The 13,608-nt window shown below is 37.2% G+C and overlaps 1 protein-coding gene across 8 annotated transcripts in view; it reads right to left on the bottom strand.

Moving 5' to 3' along the window:
* Positions 1-13,608, bottom strand: part of SDK1 (sidekick cell adhesion molecule 1) — an 895,654-nt gene that overhangs the window by 526,868 nt on the left and 355,178 nt on the right. For 7 of the 8 annotated variants that reach the window (XM_072836835.1, XM_072836824.1, XM_072836827.1 and 4 more), the window contains exon 2: positions 9,807-9,966. In XM_072836835.1, the coding sequence (XP_072692936.1) occupies positions 9,807-9,850 (44 nt within the window). In that variant the 5' untranslated portion in view covers positions 9,851-9,966. Of the gene's footprint in view, positions 1-9,806; positions 9,969-13,608 lie in introns of those variants that run through there. The other variant, XM_072836833.1, reaches the window with a different exon arrangement.

Genomic DNA, 13,608 nt, shown 5'->3' with positions numbered 1-13,608 from the left:
ATCTCAAACAAAAAATTAATTAGTGTGGATAATAAGAATAATATCAAATTGAACACAAAGAGTCAATGCCATTTATTTAAATTACAAATCAAGACTAGAAGGACGAGCAGCTCTGTCACATACTATGATCATAATAAGGAGGAGTTTTGAGATTAAGTTATAGTCAACAAAACTTTTTGAAGATGAAATTACACAAGTTATGGGAGTACATATTTGAGAAACTACATGAACAGTTTCATCATTGCAACATTTCCATATTTATATAATTGTTATCCATTCCATTTTCCCTTTTTTTGTAGTATCCTAAATAGATTTTAAATTCTTATGAATTTCTATAGTAATCTTATGTACTAATGCACAAAAATAGCAGTGTTTTCAAACCACAGGGAGGAGCAGATACAAAATTGAATATTAGGCATATGCTGTTTTGTACCATCTCTTTAGTCTAATGTCTCACCAGGGAAAAAATATACAGAAAAGTTGCAAAGTACTCCACCTATTACAGGAATTCCTACACAAATTATGTTCACCTAACAGATGGGAATATTCACTGCAAGCCTATTGTTTATAAACACACATTTTTAAGCAGAAAAAGTTTCCTGGCTCTTTATAAGAAAGTATGATAAAATCTTAGTACCATATGCCACTAAAATATAGAAAATGCCTGCTCCTATTTCAAATAAACACAGCAGGGAATGTTTGTATTCACTGTATAAAAGCAGAATTCTACTAGACAAACAGAACATTTTCCAGGGCTAGTTCATTATCAGGAACAGCAAATTAAAGAAAATCAAACACAAAATCACAGCAAAACCAAGAGTTTTAATGTCCATTTCTGCTAAGTAGGACAATACCTCAGTTCTGAATTGCCTCTCAGATGAGCCACAAGAACCACCCCAGAGTTTCCATAGCAAGCAACTCTAGCTCCATTTCAGTCCATAAACAACTGCTTGACTAGCCCTGCCTGAAGTGAACATTTTACACTTTTTTGTCTGTCTGAGGTCTACAACTATTTTCCTGTGTTCTGAGAATTTTTTACTTGGTGAGTCTCAGTGGAGGCAGACTCCTGGACACAGGATGAGACAATGCATGACCACTGGCCACATGTACTCTGGATTTTTAGAACTGAGGCTGGTGATGCACAGGAATAGGACTTAAAGGAGACAGAAGTGGTGCCACGTACAGTGGAGCCTGTAACCAGGGGAGCACTGTGGTGTCTACTGCCAGGCAGGGCAGTGGCTCAAACAGCAGCATCCAGGCTCCAGTTGAACTAGTGCAGGACTCTTGCAGGACTGGCTCTTGGGCTGATGTGGCTCTAGCTGCCTCATCTCACTCCCTTCCCAGTGCCCAGCCTGCCTGGTGATTGATTCTAACAGCAACCCAAAGTCCATGCAATAACTTCCTGTTCCATTTCAATAAGAAAGAGTTTGTTTCTGTGGCTTGTCCTAGAATTCCCCAAATATCTACACTACAGGACAAAGCCAAAATAATTTCAGTTGAAACTTCTGAAGTTACTAAGCACTTACCATGATCACAGGAAAAACTTAATAATGCCTCTTTGAATCCTCTCTCTTTAAAAAATCATGGCTTCCTGGTAAACCAGTAAGAATCATTAGGTGATTAACAGTCCCTCCAAAACTGGGATAAATTAACCTGTTATGACTTTTACTGAACATAAAACACTAAAATTTTAGAAAATATCTGACACTATACTGCCTGCTTGCAGACAAGCTACTATGGAGCAGTTCTTCTAGCAACAATAATATAGTATGACTGAGGACACAGGTCTACAAAGACCTACTCTGGTTCTGAATAATGAAGGCACATCTTCAGTTCTTCCTCTCAGGTCAGGCAATATAATTCACAAGAGAGAATTTTCATGCTCATTAAAATTAGATCTAAAGCTTTTTCTTTTTCTTTGAATGGGGGTCCACATCCATTTTATGCCATTCCAGGTAAGATTATTCCCCATATCTTCAAACCTTTTATGCTGGTATAAAAATATCTATTTTGCATGAAAACAAACAACTAAGTTCTATTATAAATTTTCATATCTTGGCCCAAAGCCCAATCTTATATTCACAGTGAAAAAAAAAATGGTTAAGGAAAAAAACAAACCAAAACAAAACCTGGTAAGCCATTTATACTCTTGGAACTAATTTGATTCTTCTTTTGGAGATGTGAGGAGAAATAATTAGGCTTTCAATTTTATTTTTATGTTTCCTTTTATAAGTAAGTTTCCTATTTTTATAAGTACATGAAATTAAAAAGAATAATAGTCAAAAGTGGGATCAGTCTATAACTTTTTTCACAAGTAAAATACTGAAATGAGAAATCCAGACAGAAACATGTTAAGAAAAAGATTAAAGGACCCAGAGCCTTAAGCAGTGTGGGACTATAAGGGATTCTACTTATTTTAGCCAAAATGTGTAATGCTAGTTCATCTGAGCCAAAGTACAACTGCTGGGCAGTTCAAAGAGGACAGAATCAATGAAGAGTTAACCAGCAGAAGAGTGACTATAAAACAAGTCAGGAAAACTGAAGCCAAACAACTTGGGGGAACTAAGCCCCTTGTGGGAAGACCCAGGCAGGAATCACACTTAGTTTAATGGGATGATAAGAAACCAATTGGTTACATGTCATCTAACAAAAACAGTTCTCAATTAAATAGACCTTTCCTCCTGATGAGTAGGGGGCAGAGCAGATTAAAAACATAACACAAGTAGAGGAGTTTTTCCCATTGCTTAGCGATGAAGCATAATTACATGCTTTGTCTCTGGGTCTTAAGATTTTTAAATACTGATCTTGTATCCTTCTAAGGATACACTGCTAAGTCCATATATTAGTTTTAGCAGCTTTTTAATAGATAATGTCACATTTCCTACATAGATGATCATGTCACCTTCAAAAAAAGATATTTTTATGTCTTCTCTTAAAATCAAGATGCCTTTTCTTTCTCTTGTATTTGTTTTCCTCATTGCACTGGCCAGTAAATCTGCTCTTGGGATCTGCAGAGCTTCCTGCATTGGTGGGTTTGTAGTTTTCATCAAACATAGAACATTTTCAATATTATTCCTTCAGGGATCCCTGGGTGGCGCAGCCGTTTGGCGCCTGCCTTTGGCCCAGGGCGCGATCCTGGAGACCCGGGATCGAGTCCCATGTCGGGCTCCCGGTGCATGGAGCCTGCTTCTCCCTCTGCCTGTGTCTCTGCCTCTCTCTCTCTGTGTGACTATCATAAGTAAATAAATTAAAAAAAATAAAATAAAATAAAATAAAATAAAATAAAATAAAATAAAATAAAATGATGTCCTTTTAAAAAAAAATATTATTCCTTCAAATATTTTTCTGCCCCTGCCTTCTTTGGAATTCCAATCACACATACATTAGGCTGGCTGAAGCTGTCCTCTAACTTGTTAATGCTCATTTCATTGTGTTTGATTCCCTTTTTTTTTTTTCTCTATCTGCCTTTCATCATGGATAGTTCTATTGTTATAACTTTAAGTTTACTAACATTTTCTTTTGCAATGTCTAACTGATATCCCATCCAATGTGTTTTTCATCTCAGACATTAGAGGTTTCATCCTCACAAGTTTGATTTCTGCCTTTTACTATCTTTCATGTATGTATTTGGATTTGATCACTTGGAATATATTTATGATGTTTCGTTGTCTTCCTCTACTTTTAACATCTGTGTCAGCTTTGGCTTGATGGATTAATAGACTGTTTTTCTTGTCCTTATGAGTCATACTTTTCTTCCTCTTTATGTGCCTGATAATCTTTGATTCCATTCTAGACATTATAGATTTTATCCTGTTTGGCGATGGATATTGTTGTATTTCTATAAATACTCTTGAGTTTTGATCTCCGAGGCTTCAAAAATACTTGAAAGTCGTCTGACCCTTTCTGGTCTTATTTATAAAATCTGAGGCATGATCACAGTTGTATTTGGTCAAGGGTTAATAATTCCCACTACAAATCCAAGATAATTCTGTATCCTCTATCCAATAACCCCATAAATTATGAGGTTTTTTTGATATGCCTGTGAGAACAGCCCACTCCCACTCCCCAAGGTGGTGAGCATGGTAAGTACTACCATCACTTCTGGGCAGTCCTCTCCCAGGCTTGGGGAATCTCCTCATGTGAATGTGCTGATGAATATCCTGCCTAATACTCAACATAGAACCTCTGCAGATCTCTAGTTCTCTCTCTCTCTCTCTCTCTGGTATTCTGTCTTGATCTCTCTGGATTCTCCAATCTCTTCAACTCAGGAGTCCTCCAGACACTTGTGCACCCCCGTGTCTGGGCCATCACCTAGAAATTCTTGCACAGCATTAAAGCTGGGGAAATCAGAGGGCCCACTGATTTTCTGTTTCTCTGGCATCACCACCTTTGGCTGGCTAATATCCAGTATCTTGAACACAACTGTTTCATATATTTTGCCTGGTATTGTGGTTGTTTAGATTTCCTATCTAGGCTTCTCTTTTATATCTCTTAGGTTTTCTACTTCATGTAGGTTCTTATAGAGGTTATTCCCAAGTATTTGATCATTTTCATTAATATTATGAATTTTCTCATCTTTTTATAAAACATAAGAAAAATTACTTCATACTTAATTAACCATTTCTATTTTCTTATTGAAATAAAAAAAATAATCATCTTTCAAACTTCTATTGTTAATACTGTCACATAAATTGAACCACAGAGATAGGCCATATAAGGAGATGGTAAGATTTTTAGCAATTCACAGTATCCAATTATTTTTCCCATTAGAATAATGAATCTCATGCCTACCACTAAGAAATTATGAGCATACATATCTATTCATATATATATACACATATATATACACACACACACACATACACACACACACACATACATATATATTTATTTCAAAGTAGAAAATAATTGAGGAACATTTTCTGGGGGGTTAAAAAAAAAGAGACAAATCTCCCCACAACAGCTATATAAGCTTGGTTTAATTGTTGAACTACTACAATTTTGCCAATACAGTCACCTGTACCTAAATGTGAATACTAGCATCAATATGAAAAACATCTGAAAATCGCTGGTATTCATTGTGCAGTTTGCAACATATGCAGCAAAGGAAATGCTATTTTTGATCAAAGCTGGAAAAGCTGAGGTTATATTATGTGCCCTTTATAGGATTAGTATTTTCTACTGATACCAAAGTGGGGGTGGAAGAAGAGAGACTCAATTTCAGAGAGAAAACAGCTACCATTTTCATAAAGTAGCCATGTTTTTCAATTTGAGACTGAGAATGGTCTCATGAAGGTTAACATATGATAGCTGAAGGTGCTTACTGGAAGGAAGTAGATGAAAGAGTAATTTGAAAAAATAGCATGAGATTTTTGGACAGGTTTTATATCTAAAAAAAAATGATGACAAAATACAATGGATCCCTGATAACCCATCTCAGTGTCTGAAGCCCTCAGTGAAAAGTATATAATTTATCACATCTACCCAAACCATTCTTGCTTTAGAATAACCCATTTCTTCTAAGTTTCTAGTGAAATGAGAATGAAGCATCTATCTCATTTTAATGGTCCCTATATGAAACACCCCTGCAATCTAACTTCAATGACCCACAATGCTTAGTCTTCCTGCGAATTATTCAGTGTGCTAAATTAACAGGTAAATCTGCTAGTGCAAAGAGCAATGCATAAAAAGCTCCATCTCCTTCCATATTTTAAAGTGGGCACCAAAATGGTTTTATCATAAATCTAAATAGTTGCATATGTAATAATGGCATGGTGTCTGCTATAGCATTTTTTTTTTTTTAAGATTTGTTCATTTATTTATTTAAGAAAGAGAGCTGGGCAAGGGGGAGAGAGGAAACAATCTACAAGCAGACTTCCCACTGGACATGGAGCCCCAAATGGGACTGGATTCCAGGACCCCGAGGTCATGACCTGAGCCAAAACCAAGAGTCAGCCACTGAGCCACCAGGGCACCCCTGATTTAGCATTTAATTTTTTATTTTTATTTTTATTTTAAGATTTTATTTATTTATTCATGAGAGACACACAGAGAAGTAGAGACACAGGCAGAGGGAGAAGCAGGCTCCATGCAGGGAGCCCAATGTGGGACTTCCCAGATCTTGGGATCACGCCCTGAGCCAAAGGCAGACGCTCAACCACTGAGCTACCCAAGGCGCCCCTGATTTAACATTTTAATATAAAACTGTTACACTTGTTTTACATGTATCTAACAGAATCTAAATAACGGTTTGAAATCCACATTATCCATTTTTTATTAATGAACTCTTTAACAGAACCTTCATATTGTTCCTTTTTACTCTTTGAACTTGAGCCGTAAATCTATTTACCCCATAGAATTTTATTCTAATGTAACATATTTCTTTGCCTGGAAGATACTTATTGATTATCCATCATACTTCTCTGAAGTAAAAAATACACATATAATTGGCAACTTAAAAAGGATGTCCTTTGATCAAAAGATTCTAGGTGCTTAAAAAAATTCTGTATTATATGTTCATTGTAATTATTACACAATCAAAACAACATAAATGTGTTAATTTTGTAATATAATTATTTAAAAGTTTAGAAAGAAAATGTGACTCTTAATGACAGGAAAGTGGCTGTTTCTTTTCAATTACATTTCATTGAATGGGAATTATTTACCATTAGAATAAACAGAAATGGATAGAAATTAACAACAAAGGAAGGTATTGACCACATTTTTGTGATCATTTAAATGTTCATTTAAATCTAACGAGTACATGGAAGAAGTAAATAAACAAGGGGAGAAGAGGCTGAAGCATAGCAGCAAGCAAAACACAGGAAAGTAATAAAATGGATATGATTTAGACTATCAAATAATCTTTTTTGCAAAAATTGATGAAAGTTACTTTTGAATAAATGTTGGAGAAAACACGAAGCCCTAACTTTCCTCTCCTGCATGTTCCTTCTACATCAAGATAGAACACTGATCTGCTGGAAGTAAACAGCACTTTTTACCTCCTCCTCCCTAAGATCTGCAACTAAGGCCTTACCAGGCTCTTCTCATTTCAGAGGGTGAAATACAGACAGACCGGGCTTCATAAAAGAATATTTCTCAACTTCATTTTTTTCTAACAAATCCTGAATATTCTACATCTACTCTGTGTAAATGGAAAACCCCCAGGGCGCCACTGTGAGTTTGCCACCTAAATAAAACAAGGTGCCTCTGCCTGCCATGGATCTATCTTGCATATGCTCTTTGCTTTGTTCTTATTACATGTTCCTTAAGGCACAACATATTCTCTAATAACAGTTGGATAATGGGAAAGGTGGGGTTGTTAACAAAAAATTGGTATAGCTCTTGTTGCCCACCTATGCAACATATCCAAATTTTTAAAGATGCAAAATTGGTCAGAATATCCCATTTCCAGTGTCTTCCTTTCCCCTAAATGGACTATGTGAAAGGCAAATAGTTCTGGGGTTGTTTAAAAGAGCCTAACATTTTGTTCAATCCAAATATCCTGAACTATGGACTTGTCCTGCAACCTTGAGATGCAGTTCCATAGGAAGACAAAGACAGGGAGAGTGAGCCTTCCTTCTGTGAACTAGGAAAAAGAATAGAAAGAGGGTAGGAAAAGAGAACCATAGGTGCCTACACAGAGACATGTTCTTAGCTCAATCTCAGAAAACACATATTTGGAAACTGAACATCTAGAAAACAAATCCTTTTTCATTATCCATGCCCATGTTCCCCACTTTGAAGACCATTGTTGTGGATCACTCATTTCACTACTTTTTATAGGGAAGAACAACCTGGAGCCTTCTGAAACCTCATTCCTTTCATCCTGGGACATACAAAACATTATGTCATTTCATTTTTATGAGAATCCTTTGAGGTGGGTTTTATTACACCCATTTTACAATGAGAAAAGCAAGATCAAACTGGTTAGGTCGCTTGTCCAAAGTCACAGAAGTTAAACGGAAATATTTAAATTCAAGGCACCTGCTGTTAGAGCCCATTACTCACATGTGTTCTCATTTCTAAACTTGCTTTTTTTTTCTTTCTTAGGCCCCTCCTACAAAACTAAGTCCTCTAACACCTCATTATAATAATATATAATGTCCACTAGGATTTATTAGATTGCGTGGGTCAGGAAATAAACTGTTTTATCAGTAGAGCCTTTTAATGCTTACAACACCACAAATGAGGTATGATCATGCCCATTTTACAGATATTGGTGGCTTGCCTGAGATCACATTACTGACACTAATTGGTAGTCAGCTGGATTCAAACCTGGGTCTATTGATGTCAATATGCTCTTAACTATTATGATAAATTACTTCCACAACAGCAGACACTCTTACTCTTATTAGGCCTAATAATCAAAGAGGAGGTCACAAATTCTAGTGTCTACAAAGAGCAGATGGATAAGGGACCTGAGCATAGCAACTGTGTCTTTATGTGGTATGGGGACCAGAGTGCTAAGAAACAAAGAGGCTGTGCCCTTCCTAAACAGTAGCACAGGCCAGTGCCTGCTTCTCTGTGGGGCAGCATTGCCATGGCTAGTCAAGAGGGACCAGATTTATATGGAATTTATTTCTGACTAGTCAAGAGGGACCAGATTTATATGGAATCTTACAATTGTTAAATTCTAGCAAGCAATTAAATATATTCTGTGTATATATCTGTATATATTTTCAACTTATTTTTTAAATCTATGCACACATACCACATTCTGGACAGGCTGGATGTTGTTCATGGACCATCATATAACCTCTGACTTAAAAAAAATTATGGTTTATTTATTTAAGTAATCTCTACATCTGACATAGGGCTTGAACTGACAACCCTGAGATTAAGAGTCATGTGCTCTTCTAAAAGCCAGCGAGACACTCCTAACTTCTGACTTTCAAGGTGAGTGATGGGCTAATGCCCCATGTTGAGAAGCCAGCCCATTACTCTATTTAAATTGACTGCCAGCCAATTCTCTTATTTCAATTCAGTAAGAGCATGACATTGCTGACTTGGGGACCTCTTGGACTTTTTAAGCAGTCACTAATTCTCTGTCCTACTTAGACCTACAGCATCTGTTATAATAATCCTCATACAGAAATGGAAGCTAATAGATTCAAACCAGAAAGATCTGAGCACTGCAGGGAGACAGGGAGGTTTGCAAGCTGGTGCTTCTGGTCCTGGGAGAAGCCACACCTCAGGTGTGACCTCACCTCGGCCTCCCCTCACCTCAGAGCTTGTTCTCTGCCCCCAGCACCATGCTTACTCCTGCACCCCACACCTAGCACATGCAGGAGTTCGTATACAGCTTTTTGGGGGGCTGGAATGAGAGGCTCTCCTCTTTCTCCCCTCCTCCAGCTCCATCTTCTCCCTTCCCTGACTCTAAAAGTTAGCCAGGTAAATTTTCTGTTGACTGCTCAGAGCTCCAAAAGCTACTGATTTAAAGATCCCTGTTTAAACATTCATGCTTGTTAAATACGAACAATACTGGTGGGCAGGGCTGTTGCCATAAGACAGCAAATTTATCATGCTAAAGCTATTATTTGCATTCCTCTGTAACTATAGCTTTTTTTAGTCTAGTAATTTCACTAACGGGCTTCCTTTTACAAATTTAATGATAAGACTTCCTAGGTGTAAATACAATGTAGATCAGAATATTAAATCACATTCTAATTAATTCTATTCTTTTAATCCAAATGCATTAGAAATTCAATCAAATGTTTTCACCCTTTGTGCTATTGTGGCCAATAAAGCAAATATTCTAAACACATCAACCTGAAATAGAATCTTATTTTCAAGCAATCAATTACTTATATTCGCTGGTATAGGTGGTGAGCTCACTGTCATTGTGCATCCACTTAAACTCCAAAGGCCAACTCCCTTCTGCAAGGCAAGTAAGAACAAGGCGGTTGCCTTCCAGGTGAATCTGGGGTAAGCCTGGCTCCGTTTTAAAATACGGCACAACATCATCTGAAATATTAAAAAAAGAAAGAAAAGTGAATGAAGTGCACATGAAAACACCATTTATCCAATTAGTCAATCACTTATTTAAACAGATCTAATTTTAAAAAGCATAAATGATGGCTACTTAACCCAATTAAGTAGCCAATAATCCTTGACCCCTTAGAAGCATGTAATACCCTAGATGATATTTCAGAAAGCCAAGAGCTCAATAATCAGCACCATTTGAAAACATTTGACAAGTTTATCCAAGTTATTTCCATTTATGATTAATACCTGTTTAACAAAGGGGCATACTGGGCAATTTCTGGTTATGCAAGCCCTGGTTTTAACTAGGCATTATATTTTCAAAGTAATAGCCAACAGTCTATATGTAGGCTCTAAAGGAAATTTCTTCATATAATCTTCACCTGGTTAAAAAAAAAGTAATTAGGATAAGCAAGACTAACATGCATACATAAATGACAGGAATCACCAGCTAGCTTCCATCTCACTCTCTCTCACACACACATATCCTGTCTCTTTAGGGCCTTCTGGTGGGCTATAAAACTGGAAACCTATGTGTATTTAAACAACAAAATCCTACACAGCAATGGGAATGTAACAATTATTGCCACACACGCCCTCAAAGATAAATATCAGACATATGTGGAATGAAAGAAGCCAGACAGAAAGACGTTTATAGCATATGCTTCCATCCAAAAGTTCATCAAAGTTAAAATCCAGGCAAAACCTATCTGCAGTGTTAGAAGTCAGGATAAATGTTACCTCTGGGGGATAGGAACAGTGTAAGGGTGTAACAAGGTGGCTTATGGTGAGCAGGCTAAGACCTATTTTTTGATGTGATTATATGGGGCACTTAGTAAAAATTCACAGAAATTATTCTATGTAAGATTTGTGCAATTTCTGTACATACACTTCAATAGTTAAAAATATATAAACATGAACCTGGGGCACTTAGCTTGTAGTTTGGGCACCATTACTAATTTTCTACATGACTCTGCACTATAATAAACAGAGTTACGACTTCCCACTTTTCAAATATGATCCCCTGGCACAACTGCCTCATCTACTCCTCTCTCAGGCCCCTGAACCCTCTCTACTCCTACATAAACACTGGTCACACTCTAAGTTTGAAATCAGGCTGAGCCCTTTCCTACATGGAGCCTTCCTGTGTGCTCCTTCCCAGCCCCCATGCACCCCTCAGTTCTGTGTGAGCTGACTCGTTCTCATCCTTTCATCTGACAAAAATCTCTCCCCACCAACATGCCCCAACAAACCATGACATTTTTTTTTAAACCATGACATTTGTTTCAGTCATGGCACTTATAAGATCTCGAAATTAGAGTGCTTGTGGATTACATCAACACACTCTATGCCTTATTCTTGACCACTTCTGAATCCTAGCACCTAGAATAATGCCATAGGCAAAGTAGACACTGAATTAATATTTGCTGAATAAACAGAATAACAGCATAGATAACAGCAGTTGCTAGTATTCACTGAGTATTTACTATGCGCTAGAAACTAAGTGCTTTGTATGCACTACCTTATTTAATTTTCACAAACACCCTATGAGACAGATGCCATTATTATATTCCTTTTACAGATGTGTACAGGGAGACCCCACAGAACTAAGTAACTTGCTCAAGGCCACCCAGATTGTGAGTGGTGAAATCATCATTTAAAACTCAGATAATCTAAAAAACATTTAAGAATTTCAAAATAAAACTCAGATATCTGCTCCAGAATCCCTCATTTCTATATATTACGATTCTAAACGTCATGAGTTTATCATTAAGGAAATCTTCTCATGAACCTATATCTTAACTTCAAATTTTGGATAAATTTGTGGAATTTCTAAACTGGCTCTTAAATTACTGTATTTTTAACAAATTAAGCATCAAAGAGCATATTAACAGTGCTAAAATTGAGACTGTATTTTTACATTACACTGTAGTGCATATAGCTGGTTTCCTTTGTACTTAATATATAGAATTTATTTTTTTCTTAAGATTTGAGAGAGAGAAAAAATAAAAAAAATTAAAAAAAAGATTTGAGAGAGAGAGAGAGCACATGTGCATGTGCTTTGGGAGAAGGCGCAGAGGGAGACTCCATGCTGAATATGGACCCCAATGCTGAGCTCGATCATATGACCCCGAGATCATGATCCAAACTGAAATCAAGAGTCAGATGCTCAACCTACTGAGCAATGCAGATGCCACAATATATAGAATTTAAATAGTTGACCCTTGAACAACACAGAGGTTAATGGCACAAATCCCTCACACAGTCAAAATCCAAATAAAACTTTTGACTCCCCCGATACTTAACTACTAATAGCTTACTACTGACTGGAAGCCTTACCAATAATTATAAACAGTCAATTAACACATTTTGTATGTTATATGTATTATATAGTCTTACAATAAAATAAGCTAGAGAAAAGAGATGTCAAGAAAATCATATGGAAGAGAAAATATACTTATTTGTGATACAAAAACCCACATATAAGTGGATCTACCTAGTTCAAACCCATGTTGTTCAAGGGCCAACTGTATAGAGTTTATTTTGCTATTGTTCTCATCACTGCATTTTATTACTATTATACTGATAATATAATATTACCAATCTCTTACTAGTATTCATTCAAATAATTAAATGTTACATTTCATTTGGGATAAGAGCCTATATAAAAATATTTATCCTACTAAGATGTCATGCAGAAGCTAAAACATCAGTAGGGTCCAAAAACTCAAGTATACCATGTGCAAAGGCCCTGTGGTGGTAGTGAACATGGTAAGTGACCCTGAGAAGTACAAAAGACTGAAAAGCAATTCTGTAGGCACAGAGAAGACAGAGTGAATGGAGGCAGAGTGAACAAGGTCTAGGCCTTACATGGGGTTGCAGGCAAGGCAAACAAACATCCTTGTTTCCATGTCATTCCTGTGTGATTTTCAATGGCACCACTTCACATTCAAAAGCGGCCTGTACTAATGATAAATTATACAGCCACCCTACCCATTGGCCTTGGTCAGAGTAGTGCCAGTGTTATGATGATAATGGTGATGAGCTATTATCATAGAAGGACAGCAGACAGCCTGTGAAGGGACTATGCTGTTAAAAGCTCATCTGGCTGCACTACGGAAAAGGAATTAAGAGGAACCAGAGCAGTAATCAGACCTGTTAGGGCTACTGTGGTGATCCAGGCAAATACTCTCAAAGGTGACTGTGGTTTGGGCCAAGACAATAGCAGTGGTTGTGATGGTGGATAGAGATGGAGAGAAATGGGTGGCTTTCAAATAATATTTAGGTGGCAAAAAAAAATGAGTGATGGACTGAATATGGGACTGAGGGAGAGAGATGTCAGGAACGATTCTTAGCTTTCTGACTTGCAGGATCTTCTGTTCAATACACACACACTGATTCTGTTATTAGTGCTGGGAATAAGTCACAGTTGCTGTCCTGTAAGAGGTCTACTGTCTAGTTCTGGTGCAGGAACAGAGATGGCAAAGTGTCAGGGACTGTGACTGAAAGACCAGGAGGGCAGTGGATCCTTCCACCAAGCCAGGGTGCTGCTGCACACCACCTGCTCTGACAGTGCTGCGAGAGAGCATCAGTAGGCTGACTGCCAGCAGTGACAGAGTGTCC

The sequence above is a fragment of the Canis lupus genome, chromosome 8 (genome assembly GCF_048164855.1).
Source record: "Canis lupus baileyi chromosome 8, mCanLup2.hap1, whole genome shotgun sequence".
Lineage (NCBI taxonomy): Eukaryota > Metazoa > Chordata > Mammalia > Carnivora > Canidae > Canis > Canis lupus.
Note: the sequence above shows the minus strand (reverse complement) of the source record. Positions and strands in the feature narration are given on the sequence as shown.